This window comes from Strongylocentrotus purpuratus, unplaced genomic scaffold (assembly GCF_000002235.5).
Source record: "Strongylocentrotus purpuratus isolate Spur 01 unplaced genomic scaffold, Spur_5.0 spur5_contig_840, whole genome shotgun sequence".
Taxonomy (NCBI): Eukaryota; Metazoa; Echinodermata; class Echinoidea; order Camarodonta; family Strongylocentrotidae; genus Strongylocentrotus; species Strongylocentrotus purpuratus.
In genome coordinates, this window is record NW_022145547.1 from 1,930,623 (window position 1) to 1,949,290 (window position 18,668).

The 18,668-nt window shown below is 36.8% G+C and overlaps 1 protein-coding gene across 1 annotated transcript in view; it reads left to right on the top strand.

The window, feature by feature from the left end:
• LOC100892925 (trafficking protein particle complex subunit 5) overlaps window positions 1-18,668 on the top strand; it is a 43,006-nt gene that overhangs the window by 2,376 nt on the left and 21,962 nt on the right. Inside the window, exons 2-5 of the mRNA XM_030988843.1 lie at window positions 663-751; window positions 1,622-1,748; window positions 2,423-2,480; window positions 8,695-8,754. Coding sequence (XP_030844703.1) covers window positions 663-751; window positions 1,622-1,748; window positions 2,423-2,480; window positions 8,695-8,754 — 334 coding nt within the window. The remainder of the gene's footprint in view (window positions 1-662; window positions 752-1,621; window positions 1,749-2,422; window positions 2,481-8,694; window positions 8,755-18,668) is intronic.

Here is an 18,668-nt window from a genome sequence, read left to right on the forward strand (position 1 = left end):
TTGTTTTTTAATTTATGGGTATCGGTAGGTTACTCATGAGTGCACCTTGTATAAGTTTCAAATTTTTCTTTTGCTACAACTCATTAACTCTGCATAGTACTGTGTAGTGGTCCCTTCCCCACATTGATCACTGATTTGTGTTCTTGCTAACCAGCAAGGTGCACATGGTCCTGTAGTCATCTGTTTGATAGTTAACAACTAAATTATTCATACCCCTACAGTGTTGATTTGATGTTATTTTGCGTTAATTGTAATTCAAGAGTGAAAAGTGGACATGTTGAATTTGGTTCGATCCAGACCTTCTTAAAAGAAAGTTGGTGTGAAGCGGTGGAGCCATACCTCCAATACTCTAGGCTACTTCAAATGGTTTAATTTTCTCAGAGTTATCAGTGATATTATGTTATTAAAATTCTGGAGAGAGATTTGTGTATTTTGTTTTGTGTATCGCTTTGAGTAATAGATAAGTGCGCTTTATAAGTATTTATTATTATTATATTTTATATTATATAGTTCATATTTCAAAATTTGCTGTGGTAATAGTAGTTAGTACATGTACATGTAGTAGTAGTAGTAGTAGTAGTAGACTTTATTGGTTCACTGGTGTTGCACAAGGCTTATGTGACAGTTAGTCCATGTTTTGCTTGTTTCAATCTTTCCCACAGATTAACATTAGCACCTTTGCCTTGCTATTCTCTGAAATGGTTCAATACTGTCAGAACAGAGTTTCGTCGGTGCCAGAACTACAGAGCAAGTGAGTAACCATCTATTATGCTATCATACAATTTACATGCAGTAGCCTACTGCCTAAAGACCATAGCAAGGGGGCAAATGGAAAAAATGTACATACAGTACATTATCAAAGACAGCATAAGTTTGTATGGAGCATGTTTGTTAATTGCATTGTAAATCATGATCAAAATCTACAATCTTAAAATAGGGAAGTGTGGTTTGGCAGCAGGACTTATAAAAAACTTGCCCATACATGTATGCATCCTCAGATTGAAATGTTATTGAGCAATAAGATGTTAACCCATACATTGTTTTCCAAACAGGTTGGCTATCCATGTTTTGATTCATTTTGAACAGAAAATATCCGAATTTGTATGAGTTTTGATGAATCTGTTGAAAGAAGCAATGGTGAATGTATAATCTTATTTCCATGTAGTGCTTCTCGATGTATATTTTCTATCAAATCCAAGGGCAAAAAAAAAAACACCTCATCGATTGATAAAGAGTCCAGATGACTAAGGAACTTCCATTATGGACTTGAAGTACTCTTAGGATTAACACACTTGTTAATTTTCAAAGGTGCAACACTCCTTATCCTTTTATCAATACCGTGCAAACTACATGTACATGTAAATGATATAAGTTGGAGCTAGCTCAACAAAAACATAAACAAAACCCCCACACACAAACACACACAAATACAAACATACAAAGGCATGTACATTTAAACTATAAAAGTTGGAGCTAGCTAAAAAAAAACAGAAACATAATCCTTACACACAAACCACACCAACATAAAACCCACACATAAATATATGATGCTCTTAAAAGAATACACATCTGTACATGAATATGCCTTCATGATTTGATCCTATTCTCCTCAAAATAACAGGCTGTCTGATTTGGGGCAGCACGTAGGAGTTCGAATTCTGGACTTGCTTTTCATCCGAGAGAGAGGATTGAAAAGGGAAACCAAACTGCTCAACATCTTGCTCTTTATCAAATCTAATGTTTGGAAGGTAAGGACACCCAGAAGTAGTGTTTATTGATCAGTGTTTGCAGAATAGAATGTAAAGATATAAAATAATGAAGTAGTACAAGATCCATAAGGTGTATTTATCAAGTGATTATTATTTTTTTGTAAGCTCATTTTGCAGCCATAAATGTGTAGCTTGCATCTAACTCTCTTCATTTTATCTCTTTGAAATTCTGAGAGTGGCAAAGTAATCATGTATCATACTTTATTGGGCAAGTATTAGACTACATGTAGATTAAAAATGGGTAATAGGTTCTGAATAAAGTAGGCCTATCTGATGCTATCTTTAAGCACTGTGTATGAGGAGTTTACTTCATTTAAAGGTGGTAGTTATGGATCTCAATATATTGTAATATCAAAATCAAAATTCAGATTGCATTGTTGAACTTCATGGCCTGAATTCACAAAGGTTGTAGTAGACAAATATAGGTTTATGTTTTAGACCAAGGTTTGTCTGAACCTTGGTCTGAAATGCATTGAAACGCGTCATATGACGCACACAAACCTAGGTTTGTCGACAAACCTCCTTTGTGAATTTGGGCCACTGTGTATACAATTTTGAACATGAACAGTATGTTAGATGTAGTATGTATTTCAGCTCCTTTCACCAGTGGGCCATTTAGGATGAATATTCCCAACATTTTTTCTTCATTACAGGTTCTCTTTGGAAAAGAGGCAGATAAATTGGAACATGCAAATGATGATGAAAGAACTTGTATCCTTTAGATGTATTTTAATTCTGCATAATTCTGCATAATTCTGCATACACTTTAGTTCGGCCAGTCCAAGGCATATTTGTCACCTTGTATGAAAGATGTTATGTGAACAGTTTATCTGATGATTTTATTAACTTGGCTTTACTGGTTCTTGTATCAGACCAAACACCATTAAGGAATTGATACTTACATGGTTGATGTTCTGCATTGTCATTATTGTTGGCAACATAGATTGCACTAAAAAAGCAATAGTATACCTTGGACTTACTCTTTTTAAGATACTGTTGTGCTTGCATGATGTAGACTTAAGTGAGAGAATGATGGTTTGAAAGCTGGATAAATTGATTTTTGTCTGTAAATGATGAAGTACGTATGAAATCATTTGTGATTCCTTTTAGCACATTTAGCTGAAAAGTATTAAATGAAAAAAAAGTTGTCTAAATCTCTCAAAGATAAGAAACAATGAGCAAAATTTGCACCAATTTGGGATTACATTTGATGATGCTTGATTTCCATTGAATTGTTCCTTGATTACTTGTTTTATATGCAGTCCAGAAGATAACTTTAGCTTGTAATTAAGTGTTGTTTGCCTCAGCAATGGTAAACTTTTAGGATAGGAGAAGTGCATACCTGTCTTTTGCAAGCCATAAAACAAACACATCCTGTTTAATGTGACTTTGTGCAAAGCTCTCATACACTGTACTCCAATACATGGGAATGGCTTTTAATGAAGACAATAAAAAGAAGAAACAACAAAGTAACTGGTATATGGGACTACAGTATACACGTATTTGAACCTGTAAGAATGTGATTTATTTGGTTCATTGTATTTGTCAGTAGAGTCATTTACGTTGAATTTTTCTGGATGATGATTTGGTCCTAACTCCATGATGTGACTTCGTGCAAAGCTCTCATACTCCAATACACGGGAATGACTTTTAATGAAGACAATAAAAAGAAACAACAACAACAAAATCAACACTAACAAATAAATTAGTAAATGGGACATAGTATACAGTGTACATGTACTGGTACCTGTGAGAATGTGATTTGACTTGATTTATTTTGGTTCATTGTATTCGTCAGAGTAGATTTATGTACCTCTCTTTTTCTGGATAATGATTTGGTCCTAAATGTGAACAATTTACGACTGTCCAGTTTGAAAGAAAAATTTGATAAGTTTCAAAGGGGCAGAGGACAAAAGGAAAAGGATGTGGTGATTGGTGGTGGGGACGATTCCTGACATGGTGTTAAAGGGATCCGGTAACTTTGTCTCAGATTCTGAAACAAAATCCTGGATTAAGCTCATGCTGCAATCATAATTATAAACCTTTTGGTCAGTCAGGGACCCCATGACTTTTAGTTTTACAAGCCGATCGCCTGTCTGTTTATCAAGATATTTATGATCGAAAAATCGAAACCAAATTTTGCGTTTTCCTTATGGTTTTCATAACACTACAGTCTATTGGGCAAAACAAGTTTGGTAAAACCGAAAACTCAAAGATTTTGTACTTTTTTGAGGCACTTCTTGATCAATTTGAAGCGCAATTTTTTAGGGCTTCAATATTACACCATATCACAGACACTTATAACATGTAGGGCCATGCATCTCAGATTTAACATTGTTAAATGATGCCTTTAACCGATCATAAGTCATGAGAGTATAAAGCAAGCATTCAAAGATGTAGAGCTAGAATGAAGTGCCTTGAATGATAAAAGGAGGCTCTATTTTTCTTGAAATGTCAAGAGGCACTTGACTGTTCCCACTAATGACCTGTGGTTGCTATACATTGTACAGGTAAGATAATGAAGACTTGGCTAGTGGAATGGACTAGCACAGTCTGAGATGGGGCCCCTCAGGGGATTTTAGTATTTTTGTATTCAAGGAATTGAAACAGCTTCCGAAAACACTTCTGGTTTGACAATCACTTTATTGAGCAAGTCTGCAATTTCATACACTTTATACATTTAATTTGTTCTGCTGGATTGTTACACATGTACATGTACCCAAATCTTTAAAGTTCCACATACATGTACCGGGTAGCTGTTTAAAAAAATGTTCTTATTAAAAAAAAGAATTACCGGTATGAACAATATAACATTTTCTGTAATACCATGTCCAAGATTTAGTCTGGAATAATGCTAATCTTTTTTTGAATGGGGCCTGTTCTTTTAAGAAATCAAGTTCAGGACCCTATTTTAGAAGACTTGTTATCAAAACAAGTTACAAAAGTTTTAAATTTATTGAAGTCACTGTATTTGATTGGCTGTGAGCAATTTAAACAAAATGAAGTGAAAACTGTAGTTGTGAAACAGTGCCCAGATTTTAAAAGATTCGCCTTTCATCATACTTTGGCTCAGCATTGACTGGTATCAACGTGAAGTGTACATGTACACTGTACAGTATATCCCATAGCAAGGTTATGGCTTGGCAGTGTAGCTTCCAATCAATTAGATAACAAGGTTTTTTCCATGGAAACCTGAGTCACCTCAATGAAATCTTGGATGATCTCTGACTCCAAGCCATAGAAGATGGAAGATCAACCAGACTTTACTTTCAGTATGAAGTCAAGTCTGTTCTCACTGTAAAACCTTGTTTAGGCATGCAATAAACTGTCTAAAAGGTCTAAAAGGTCTAAAAAGTACAATGTCATGAAGACAGGAACTTTTTCACATTAATGAAGAGCCATTTCCCCTTATTTTTTTTAACATTGGAACAAAACAAACCCACAGCAATATTTGTTAAGGGGTAGAGGTGGAGGAGAGGGGGTAGGGGGGGGGGTGCTGCATATATGTCTAAAGGAGTGTGAATGGTTTTCCAAGGAGCTTGACTCTTGAGTACCATTTGAGCATATCACTTTGGGGAGATGTGTGGGAGATAGTGTGGTCTACCCCCACAGTCTAGCCCACAGTCCCACGCTTGAAGCCCACACTACCTACAAAGTGTGATCAGATAATTAAAGGATGCTGCATTTTCTTGGCTGAAGTGATGTTTTATCTATAACAGAAGTCGCCTCTCAAATATTTAGTAGGGCTTTGTTTGAGCATGTGAAAAGTGCACCACATATTGACGTGTGACCATACATTAAGTGGTTCATGTCCATTTTTAGATGACATTGACATGATGTTTATCCTTGTTACTTGACCATCTTCATTATGATTGTCCAAACAGGAGATTAATGTCTACCTGGCTTTCCGGTACTAATTGGGGAATTCAATACTTCCGGTAAAACCTGCCAACTTTTAGAGCACTTTTTCTGAGTAACTGGTCAAGTGGTGTCATCCCCCAAGTATGACTCAATCAACCTTTTCACATACAATGCAAGCAGATTCAGGGAACCATTGATCACATTAGATTTCACAGAGATCGTTAATCCAATCATGAATATTCTTGGTTTAATGCTCTAATTATCCAGTTTACCTTGTGCTATAGCTCTTTCTTTTTTACTGGGTAAATCATAAGAGAGATTTAAGCAGTTTCCTTGAAATGTAATTAGAAAGTGTTTATCGGACATGTCTACTCAATGCCTAACAAGCATGTTTGTTTCGATGTCTTTATAAAAAAGAAACCACCTTGTCATTGTGGTGAAGATTTTTAAGACTGTTTTCTTGCAAATTGGCATAATTTCAAGACTAAGTCAAGATTACTTTAGACCATAGGTGATGAGTAGCCAATTTAATAGCCAAATTTAGAAGATAATCATCAGATGATCTTTATGTGTTTTGGTATGAAAAGGAGTCTCGAGCAGTAGATTCCCATGTGCTAATCTTAACGTAACATGTAGCTGTGAATGTTTCATATTAAAATTAAATAGATTTTGGAATTGTGACAGTTTTACTTCACATGCTGGGATGTCTGACAGTTGGTAACGAAAAGTAAACAACATATGATGGGAGGAAATATCCATACATTCAACAGTGAGAGAAAATCTTGATAAGAAACATTTTAAGGGCGCAAATGAATATATATTAGACATGGAACTCTTGAAGAGGTTCATTTGAATAGATGTTATTTGATATCACTAATCAAGAGAGAATTTGTTATCCATATATTTGTAAAAGTGTTGTTCGAAACAATGAGACAAGATACAATCAATGATCCATGTCCATAGTAGTACATGTACACTGTACTGTAGCTTCACCTACACAGTATCAGTATATATTGCATCTCTTGCCAAGTGTTTTTAAAATATTCTAGGAGGGCCCATCTTTATAGTTCTTCTGAGAATGATCAGTGTGGTTTGAAAGTGTACATGATTAGGAAGTACAGAGTGGGTAAGCTGAGAAATAAGTTAAAGCTTGTCAGGAATGTTTAGTGATAATGATTATATGACTTGTTAAAGCACAATCTTCTGTTTAATTATTTACACTTGTGACACTGACAGACTGGCAAAATCATTACAAGAATGGTTGCTGCAACCTTCTGATCCATTGAAAACTTGTTAAAGAAGTTCATGACTTCATTAGTTTGTATTTGAACTCATTAATTTTGCATAGTCATAATTCTATTTGTGATCAGGATCTCAACATCTGAAGTATTTATTGGAGGCCGCCTCCTGATTTGGTTCTTAAGAAGAAATAATAGCCACTATTCTGATTAAATTATTCCCAAGAACTGATCACCATTCTGATACAGAGGTAAAATCATTAATTAGATGATCATTACTTTGAAAAATGTCTGGATCATCTGGCAGCATCTTAGTGTGATTTTTTTCATGATGTCTACACTAAGTTCCACTGACCTTTTTTCATAGTTACAGTGTATGAAGTGATTTTCATAATTTGTAAAAAGTGAACAAGTAGGCATTATAGAAAGAAGGATCCAATGAAAAGGATGGCTCTTCAAATGCTCTCATGTTCTGAATACAAGTAGCAGCTAAAGGTTGTGGACCACATTTTCACGTTCTTGTAGTCCTGTATACAAAGCTATGTGTACAGTCACAACAGTGCATGTAAATGTTTAAGAGTGGACCAATTTCTTATCATTTTGATGATTAAAAAACCTCACAGTATATATTCACCAATACTTATGTGCTACATGATAAACCTTTTTCCTATTTCTTTTAGACAGTTTCTTTAATAATAATCATGATAATATTATTGATCATTAAGGAGCTCTAAAAACAAAGAGTGTAATATCACTTACAAAATTATAGAGCATGAAGGAGAAACATGACAGAGGTGTCATGGTCGAGTGGATATGTCACCGGACTGTGGATCACAAGGTCCGCGGTTCGATTCCCGCCGCAGCAGTAATGTCCTTTGGCAAAACATTGATCTCCATTTGCCACTCTCAACCCAGGTGATGTAAATGTGTATCTGGCAGGAATTAATTCCTTGAAATGCTAGAGCGCCGTATTGGCAGCCGTGCTAAAGCCAGGGTAATAATCGGGAGTGCCAGGAGTGTCAAGTCTGACAGACATGAGGGCTATACATACTGGTAGACTTATAAACATAGGTAAATTGCATTAAGTTACTGAGGGAAGAAGTAAGTTTTAAGAGATCTTTTGAAAGAGGCGAGACAGTCTAATTCTATAATTGAAGGTGGGATATTAATTGTTCCATGTTTTCAAAGCAGCCACTGTATAAAACGCTATTTGGTGGATGAGAGTCTGGATTTGGGAATAATAAGTTTACATTCTGGATCAAAGATTATGAGCTGGTGTTTGTATTTTTAGGGTGTCATTAAGATATTTCGTTGCCATAGATTTAGAACTTTGAAAACATACTAGCAGACCTAAAGCAGAATGCAAAACTGTAGTGTAGAGGTAACCACTGGTGTTCCTTAATCAAGGGAGAAGTATGAGTCTGCACGATGCAATGGCATGGCCAGAACTCAACTTTATCTTTAATCTGACAATTGAATTTAGGGAATGAGTCAGAAGACCGATAAGTTGATCATGGTTTTTAATTCTCATGGGTCTTGTGTCATGTAATGGTTTGTTGGGGTTAGTTTAGCTAGGGGTTATAGGAGGTTGTTGCTGTAATACCTACATGTATGAATACCAATAGGACATAAGACCTTTTAGGCTGTAGTGTAGGGCTGTTGGACAAATTTAATAAGGACTATGAAGATGAAAGTGACTACAGTACATGTAAATGTACATGTACTTTGATTAATTTGTTTTTTCAATGTATATACACTGATATTATGCATACATATGAATTTATCACAGCAATTTCGATATACTCCTTGACTGTTTAATTGACCAGATTATATCATAGAGAAGGAGTCTGTTATCAACAGGTTTATTTCAGTGCCAAAGGATAAAGGTATGTATCCATCTTTGTATATTTTGATTTGTTTTAATTTTCTGTTTATACATTTGGATTGTCTCCTGAGCCAGAAAGGTGTTAACTCTACTTTTGCATCTAGAGTTAATGTTCTAGTTCACAAAAGACAAGATAATGATTTGAAATATATACTCTTGATCAAATTGAGTGTTGGATTGGATTGCATGTTGTGTTGGAGTAAATTCCTTCTTGAATATTAAAAGGTATGAAATGTCATAATTGCTTGCTTTGTTTTTGTTTATTTTGTTCTGTAGTATGTGTGCGCTTCTGTTTTAAATATACGATTCAAGCAAGTTGCATATATTTATGTACACTGTTTACACTTTTATGACAATCTTAATATTAACTAGTGCAAATACAATTTATTCTCAAGCAGATCTCTGTGCAATATAATATTATTTTAACCAAATAAACTCCTACCTGAGAATGTCATTTAGACCTTTATCTATGGATTAAATATGACAAATATGTATATGAAAAGAATAGATAAGAACATGTTTACCAAAAAAGCATGTTCTTTTAACGTTTAAAAATGATCCAGCTATTCATGTGAACATACATGTATGTGCAAAACATGTGTTGTATTGTAATAATAAACCATTATTGATTTAATAGATTTGATTATAGAGAACTTCATTGTGTTTTATCCTCATTCTTTTCATGTACCGTCGGTATATATTTTTCATCTTCACTTCATACATGTATGTCTTATACATGTACTTTTGTTTTTTTTCTTTCAAAGAAAACTTGGATTGCTTGCATGGTTCAGTAGTATACAATGATGAGAAACTTTGACACATAGTTATCTCATGATGAATGAATGTTTATATAATATTCTTGTTTTCGTCAACCCTGTAATCAGTGGACCAACGCAGTGGTAGAACCGGTAGATAGATCTTAATATCACTGCGATTTCAAGCCTCAGAATATTTCCAAACACCTATGGAATTATAGAGTCTCGAGAGCGCGTTTCTGTTTGTAAGCTCTCACAATTTTAATCTTTTGCAGAGGTTATACATTTACTGGAAGATTCTACTGTGACCACAAAGTTGTGTATTTTAGTTTATGCACTAGTTGTCATGTGATTGTTCTTTGGAAGTTTAAAAGAATACCAACCGTAATAAAGGACACATACCGGTACTGCAAAATTTCAGGGGAAATTTGCTGTTCTACCATCATTACATATCATTTGAAACATAGTTTCTGGAACTTTGGCAAACCATGCTGGCCTACTTCAATAAAGACTCAGTTCCGATGTACTGTATCTTTACACAATGTCTTATTCAGGGAGAAAGAGTGAGATGTTTGTTATGAAAACACTACATGGATATGTAACAGTGAGACCAACATTTGTGACTCTTACATATACATGTATAAACAAAAACAGTAATTCTTTCACTACTGAATAATATATTATAACTTGGATTCTGATTGTCGTGAGTTTCAAGTTTCAAGATCATACAAGCATACATGAGAGCTGCGGGGGAAGGGGGCGGGGTGGTATTTGTATTTTTAGATTAATAACATTTAACATTTCCTTTTGACAATTTGTAAGCCAATTGTAATATCCAGAGGTCTTGTTTGTTATGTTTCGTTGTTCCTTGCTTATTTGGATTTTTTGTTTTCTGTTGGCAAACCCATCTGCAAATCCGGTTCGACACTTTCTCTCAATCTCCATTTCATTGCAATACCCCGATGGAGAAAACAATCTTTGATCTTGTGATTAAATTTGTTTCCAATCGGAGAGGGAGTTGAAAAATGATGCTGAGACTGAAAGTGACAGAGCTCTGACTTTGACCTTGGTGGTGATCATTACTATAAGAAAGCAGGTTAGCGTTGAATACATGGTAAGGTTGACTGTGAGGACAGCAAACCAAGGTCCTCATCTCATGTTCATCATCTTGGTAGCAAATATACAAGGCTTGTTCCCCTTTAATGGTGGGCTGATTTGATTCTTTGAATTTATTCAATGCATGTCATGCATGGTCTTGGTTGGGCCACTGATGCTGTCAGGCTGAAAGCATACATCAAGGGTTCAGTGACACAAAGATGTAACTCCATATTTTGCCAAAATGAGTATTTGATATCAAAATGTTCAGAAAAATGTGGGCTTTCCAGGAAACACAAAGACCTAACTCCACCCAACACCTCAATGAAGTGAAACATGGACTTAACTCTTGAAGGCCCAAGTGCTCAGTAACACACAAATCACTTTTTCTCAAAATGGCAAAAATGGAGTGACGTCTTTGTGTCACTGACCCCTCGACATGTATCTTTACTACTGTGAGAATATCAGTGAGGTTCATACAACAGTTTGTTAACTTTAGAATAAGTTTGTTGAAGTTATGGTAGGTAGCGACTGTGCGGATGCATTCGTGGTTACAATACTTAAAGTTAACTCCGAGCTACAAATCATGACAGCACGATAACTACATGTACGTGCAGTGGAGTTCTTCGCTCAAAATGAATGCATGTGCTGTGGAGATGCAATTAACTTCCAGGTTACCCTAGCTTGTAGCTTGTAGTTGAAATGAATGCTTTCTCTAGCACATAGTTCAACTTTGAATTCTTATTTTTTGGGGGCCATGCACCCACGTCGCGCTTAGCGGATTGTATTTATAACTTTGAGATTCCGCAAACTGAAAGTTCAATGGGCCCATATGAACATAGCTATTATTCCATGTACCTGTTGGTAGTGAAACATGATACGCATGGTTACAGGTTAATACACATGGAAGATTACTGATACAATACCTTTACAACCTTAGAATAGTTGTAAATGAGTTATGATAGGAAAATAATTGGCAGAATCATCTAGCATTTCATAACAGTCACTTACAATAAAAAGAAGGCGGAGACCCATATCCAAGGGTTCGGAGTGAGGTGCAATGGCTGTTTGAAAATTCATTGGTAGAATATTTCACCTACAGTATCAAACGCCTTGAAAGACATGAATTTACATTTGCAACACTTATCCAGGTGATGTACATGTACAATGTAGATCAGGCCTTCTCAACTGGCACTTGTGGCGCTTGGGGTCAGTCGGAGTGGGGCGCGGCTGTTCCAAAAATTTAATAAAAAATAAATGAATAAATTTTAAAAAAGAAAGAAAGAAAAAATTAAAAAACTATATTTTAAACTTTAAAAACTCAGCAAAATCAAAAAGTTGCAGTCGAAGTTGAGCCTAAAGTGTGAGCAAGCCATTTTGTGTTTGATTTTCACTTAATTTTGACATTTTCTGTGTTTATTGCACCAAAATAACTACATATAAATTTACTTCCAGTGTAGATCGTACCCAGAAACTGTACTTATTATTTCACATCAATATGAAATGATGATTTATATATTTTGGAATAAAAAGGTGTTAAAAATACCTCATCTGGGCCTTTAAAAAGCCCTAAAATCCACCTGCTTCAGGGGGCTTTGCCCCCTGGACTTCACCCATTGTCGGCTCGGCCTCTACGCTCCCTCGCAACACAGTCACCAAACATACAGGTTGGTACTTCAACCTCAAAACATTTTCGTTTTGGCACTTCTAATAAACTAGTTGAGAAGGCCTTACGTAGATGATTATCAGTAGGGAGTAATTCCTCATCTACAATGTATCAGGTGTTGAGTTTGCTATGTATAATGTACCATTGCCTAGTTCCTATAGATTATGGAGATGTGACAATACTGGCCAAATTTCCAAGGTTACTGGTTCCTAACCATTTTGTACTAAGCAGTGGCATGGTGATAACACCAGCGCCAAACACTGAATTTGCCCTGCTCCAGCCTGTTGCTTGAATGATTTCATGGTGAACCTCACGCACAGGCTCTATTGTTTGGAACCAATAACCTGGAATATGACGTTATAGCACTTCGGTACTCTATGGAGTCCAGTGGTCACGTCTAGCCTACTCTAGAAGTGTTCTGAGGCCATGTTGTTGCACTCTGAAAATTTAAAACTTTTCTGAAATAATTCCTCAACAACCTAGCTACCACACAACCAAGCTGGTATGCAACATTTTGCCAAAATTCCCTTCTTAAAGGCCTCAATGCGTCTCACCCAAACTTGTGACTCAACGTATTCCTGTTGTGCAATCATATACATTTGTTTGGGCCTTTGGTCACTTCTTTATGACCACTTCTTTCTGGCCAAAGTGGCCTGGACAGTCCAATGGCTTCTATTGGTAAATCAATAATGATAAATCAAAATCGAATTCAGCAACTGTCCACCAAAAAAAGTATATTCTAATCTCAATTGCACTAACTTCATCACATAGATCACTTGAAGCATTGACATTAGAGGTCTGTTAGGGGAAAAATTGCAACCTCCATGCCATCCTTTGCCTCAAAAGGATTGTTGTGCACATTATGAATGAGGAGGGGCCTGCCCCACCCAAATGTAGATCATCTAGTCACAGAAATGGTCCTGCACACTGTGGAATAGAAGATTTGGTGCGTTGGCTTTCCTGTCATGACTGGCAATTTTGGGCATCAATAGTCAACATATACATGTATCTGCAGCAGCACAACTACACTTTAGAGAGGGATTATCTTGATCTCTGATTTTGTTAAGCAATCTTGTTTTTGGTCTAATACTCTTTGGTCCTTTGATCAAATCAAGAGACTGAATGATGGTTGACAGAGGTCCAACACTCACCTTGGAAAGTATGGTTCGAATCTGAATGCTCTTTCATGCATTGTGAAGGGGGAAAACCCCATAGCACGGATTAAAATGTATGCCCATACACAGCGATAGCATCTAATTCCAGGATTACACTGGTACTATACCGTCTTATTTTTTAAGAGGTGACTAATTCTAATTAATTGTAGGGATGCAGCACTCAAACCGAGTCGCACTGCTAAAGCAAACTTGGCCCTTCAGGTAATTTCATGTTCTGTCTTGTTTAGTTTGGTACATGTCTGTCTCGTCAGTGTGACTGGAGTATAGAGCAGCTTTTTTAGTCATATTTCCACATTAAGATAGTTTCAATGGTGTTTGAAAAGAATCTGCCCTATTCCACAAAAAGTTGTCATGTACAAGTAGGTCTACATACATGTTGTAGGGGTCGATCCATGCTCCAGTTTCAAGCTCACTGTACACTAAATATTAGCAATAGAATTGATAATGTATTACTTGTAACAGACATTGACCCTGAGCATTTCACTGGTAATTAAATGAACTGAATCCAATATTTCCACTCTACTTCACATACTGTGGAAACTTTACATCACTTCTCTCTTTCTGTTCTTCAAGGTGAAAAGCCAGGAATAATGAAGGAAAAAAAAAAGCGGAATTGATTAGAAGGGAAGTTCACACGCCATGGTCTGTTGCTCAATTATGAATCATCTAGCAGATGTATGGGGTATTCCTTTTCTTTATTAGGACGCAACCTGCTTGTCAGCATACACTATGATTCATCCTTCATGTTGTCTCCCGGCAAGATTAAAGAGGTTGCTCCGACGACACGAGGTGACAGAACTGTCACTCTTGCAGAATAGCACATGTTTAGTTTGGCGAAGACAGTCCTTGGGCATTCGGGCCGTCATACAGAATGTGCATACTGATGAGTTGGTATCCCCTGATGCTTGATCCTTAATTGGTGTCTTTGTATCAAATAGTTTCAAGGGATGATTGGTCATTGGAAGAGCCATTGCCTTTTGGAACCAGATGGTCCCTGCATTAATCCTATGTGAATGAGAGAATTCAGTACGGTAGTTAGCAGGTTAAGGGCCAGTCTTATTGCTTTTGATCATCATCAATTGCAAGTCTGTCGATGGATCGTGAAGTTACGATCGCCAACTTGTTAAGCCCCACTGTACTACTTGTACATGTACATTTATAGCTACTTGCTCCCTCTATACAAAACAATGCCTAATCAGTGACCATTGCATGCATGGTCCCCCATGATCCTCTTATTCTATATGTCAATTGAGAGCTGAGTTGATGAGATAGCCACCTGTCAGTGACCATCCTGGGTGGTCTAATACCTCCTAGCCAAACAAGTACAGACGGCCTTTAAGAGTTGTGTTTGCTATTAATGTCAAGTTATAATACATTTGGATCACTCACAAGACAAGACCAGACCATGCAGACCAAGCACAGTATAGCATGGTCCTGGGGAGGCTTCGATCAAAAGTCACACTTGCATACAGTAGTTGTACATGTAGTTGTCATATGGTGAGGGTAATTAGTTCAGTAGAACCTGTTGGATCCATTTTGACTTAGATATTGTATTGTGCTTATTCATTTGAATCCCCAAATTTCATTTTGTTACAAATTTAATAGTCTTCATTGGAGTTGAACATCTATATCCTGTTAATTATTACGAAGGTTCTACTCCAAGCTACTAAATTGTAATAACCGGTAAGACTTTAATTTAGAGATACTCATTGCTTGACCTTGTGAATGACACCTGTAGGAAAAAAAGGGGCATCCAGTCATAGACTTCATACCCCACTACCCATGAATCATGGACCATACCACAAAGGGTCCATGCTTGACTGAAGAGGTTTATTGGCACATAAAGCATGGTTATTCACACCAAGGGGAAGGCCATTGCCATTTTGATCACTGTTGGTTTTGGTAAGTAAGGAATGGGATTATCCTCTTATTATCTATAAATATAGTATCATTGTTCAATTATTATTTTCTTGGATGGGCATGAATGATCTGAGGCCATGAAATACATGTTTGTAGAGACGTTGTGATCTAGTGAATAAGTCTCTGGACTGTGAACCAAAAGGTTTGAGGTCAAATCCTTACCGCAGCACTTTGACAAGACATTAATCCACATTTGCCACACTTGACCCAGGTATAGGTAGTGAGAACCTGGTAGGATCTATTCCTTGAATGCAATGAGCGCTATGCATGGTTGCCATAGCTAAAGCTATTAAATTATATCTAAATCCTTTGAACTATGTATCTTAAATTCTCTTAAAATTGTACTGTGTAATGTTATACATGTATAAAATGTCATCTTGTTAATCCAGCCTTTGAAGGGCTTCTTTAGTCATGTCAGGGATTGGCAACAAGTTATCGTTGCATGAAAGAGAAAAAGGCCATTATCTTGTTGTCTTTTTTTCCCCATTGCCTCCTCTTCTCCTAGCCTTTCTCAATACCGTTACCTCTTTTCCATTTTTTGTTGTTGTCTTTATTTGATTCGGAGGATGCATCTGCCCTTTCTCTGCAAAGTTTCTAAGATTTACAAACTCTCATCTCAAGGATCAAAATGCACTTTAACAAACTCATATGCCTTGATCTGTAGGCTGCATTTGGAGGGAAATCTAACCTGAAGTATGGACATACAATTATGCATTTATTCCATAAATCATCATCTTCATACAATGTATTCTTTACAGAAAAAACACACACAATTTGTGATTTGATGATACAGGTAGTTAAACCCTATTGGGGACATTCAGTACAATAAATTTGCAACTGAACAGCATCATGACTAAAGCCATACAGTGAGCGTGGGTGTATCATTGACCTTCATGGGGTTAGAACCAGACAAGAAAGAAAGGTGGCAAGGCGAGGTCGGGGGTATCCCAACTCGGCCAACCTTTATCACACCATCGGTAGCCGTCAAATCTGGCTGGTTTTAAGTGGGTCAGCTTCCTCTCTTCACACCCCTCCTTTTACCAGTCCAGGGGTGTCTTATCCAGGGGCCCTCTAGTCTAGGGTGGGTGCTCCTCAGGCTTCCCAGGGACTTCATCAGCTACTCATCAGCAAAATATATTTTCCTAGTGAAAACGGTCCACTGAAATATGTGACATGGCCAAAAATGACATGAGTTTATCATCTCAATTGGAATTTTGATTTAGGTAGATTGATGATTTATCGTACCTGACTGGTAAGAAAGCAAGTACCGGTAGGGACTAACAGAGAAACAAACCAGTGGACATAGTCCAACATATAGCTTCAAGTCCTATCCCACAGATTTGGTTAGTGACTATGAATGCCTGTATACTTCAGTGCACTTCAGTAAACATATTGACTATGTTGTGGACCCATGACCTGACGGTTACAAGACTGCTGCTCTACCTCTGCCCCTCTTTAGAATCCATACAACAAGGATGCAATAGATGATCCAGTGCCAGTGGTATGTCACATTCCAAAGTGGCCCCTCCTACCCTGCATACAATTAGAAGAGGGATCCTGTAATGTCCTGCAGGAATAGCTGTGTAGCTCTTAGAGTAACATTACTGTTACCCCATATTTTGAGTGCTAATTTTGCTGTTCTCTCTCCACCCACCATATTGTTTTTTCTTGACATCACTAGGTTTCTTGTATGTACATGTGTCATATAAATTAAAGAGTCCTGGGGGTGTTTCACAAAGACTAAGATCGAATTAAGTTGGGCTTGAACTATAGCAGGCCATTCATGCCGCTTGTTGCTCTCACCATTGGTCTCTCAAGGGATGTCACAAATCTACAGCATTTACATTTTTCATTTTTTCGATCTCAGTCTTTGTGAAACACTCCCGAAGTTGGAGTATAGGGTCAGGCTCATTGAATCACAGGTTACTGTTTATTTATTGTGACTGGGAGACACAATGTGGCGTCATGTCTGATAGCAAATCACTTTGATCTAATGTAAATTCTAGAGCATGCGCTTTTTACCTGGCTGTATCCACTTTGATAGAGCATGCTCCTGTTATGATATCAAAGCAGTGGAATGATTCATCTAGTATCTGGCCAGTTGTTACAGGTCAAGGTGCCTTGCGATCCTTTGCTTTTCATCTGTTTCTCACCTCAGTTGCAACATAGAGATATGTCTTTTGCATCTTCATGGTTATTATTCACACCTCCTTTACCCCCTTTGAATAATCTGCCCCCCCCCCTGCCACACGCTTTGGCAATCATGACAGGCATCATTAGGCCATTATTTTTTAAGTAGAGATCCAGAAAGGGCGTTAACTTTATGTAAAACATTGTTTTACCTTTGGCTCTCAGCAGCTGGCAGAGGATATGTCCTCTTTCAAATCATCCCATAATTAACTGACTTGCTATCATCAAAATCATTCTTGCTCTGATGCATATTATCTGTTCAGAGCGAGAAGGGTGCTTACCTAGTGTTAATGTGTGTGAGTTAATGCCCTTCTGGCTCTAAATTATAAGTAATGTCTCATTCCACTCTGGCGTAACATATGTCTTTTAAACAAATATATGCATGTCTATATATATTGTGTATCTTGTTTGTGTGTACCATGTATAGGAGCTTTTCAAAGGATTTCTGATGATGACTGGCATTAGTCGCTAACTTCAGTCAGTGTCTCTTCTGTGTGTTTGCATAGGAATTAAAATCAGTCATAATAGCAAGTTTTTTATGGAGGTGAAAAGTTCAATGGCAGTTGTAAAAGTCATTGAAAGTCATCTTATGGTAGATTAAAATGAATCAACTTTCATCAGGGAATCACATGCTTTGAAATCACTCCACATACATCCTGTGTCATACCAAGATAAAAAGGTTGCATTATATTAAGTGGTGAAGATGAAAAGAGCGGCAAAATGATATAATATTGGATTTAGGCATGATTCACAGAAAGAAAGCCACAAGCCTGTGATGAATTCCTCAAGAGGGTTGGTTATGGTCAGGTAAGGCGCAGACTCAATATTACTCACTTTTTTTTTTACCTCTTTGGGATTGACTGGGGAAAAACAGGTCATCTGTTCAACTAAAGTGTGTTAATATTTAGTTTGGAGTTATTCACATACCGGTAACATCTTTCTGGAGGAAACCAGTTCACACTTTCACAGTGTTCTAGTTATACATGTACAGTGTATATGCATGCTAAAAAATCTATGCTATAGGAATCCTCTTTTATATTTTACATATTTGCATAGTTTCTATCATTATGTTTCCTTTTTATTTGAACGAAAACAAAATATGACAAAACTTCGT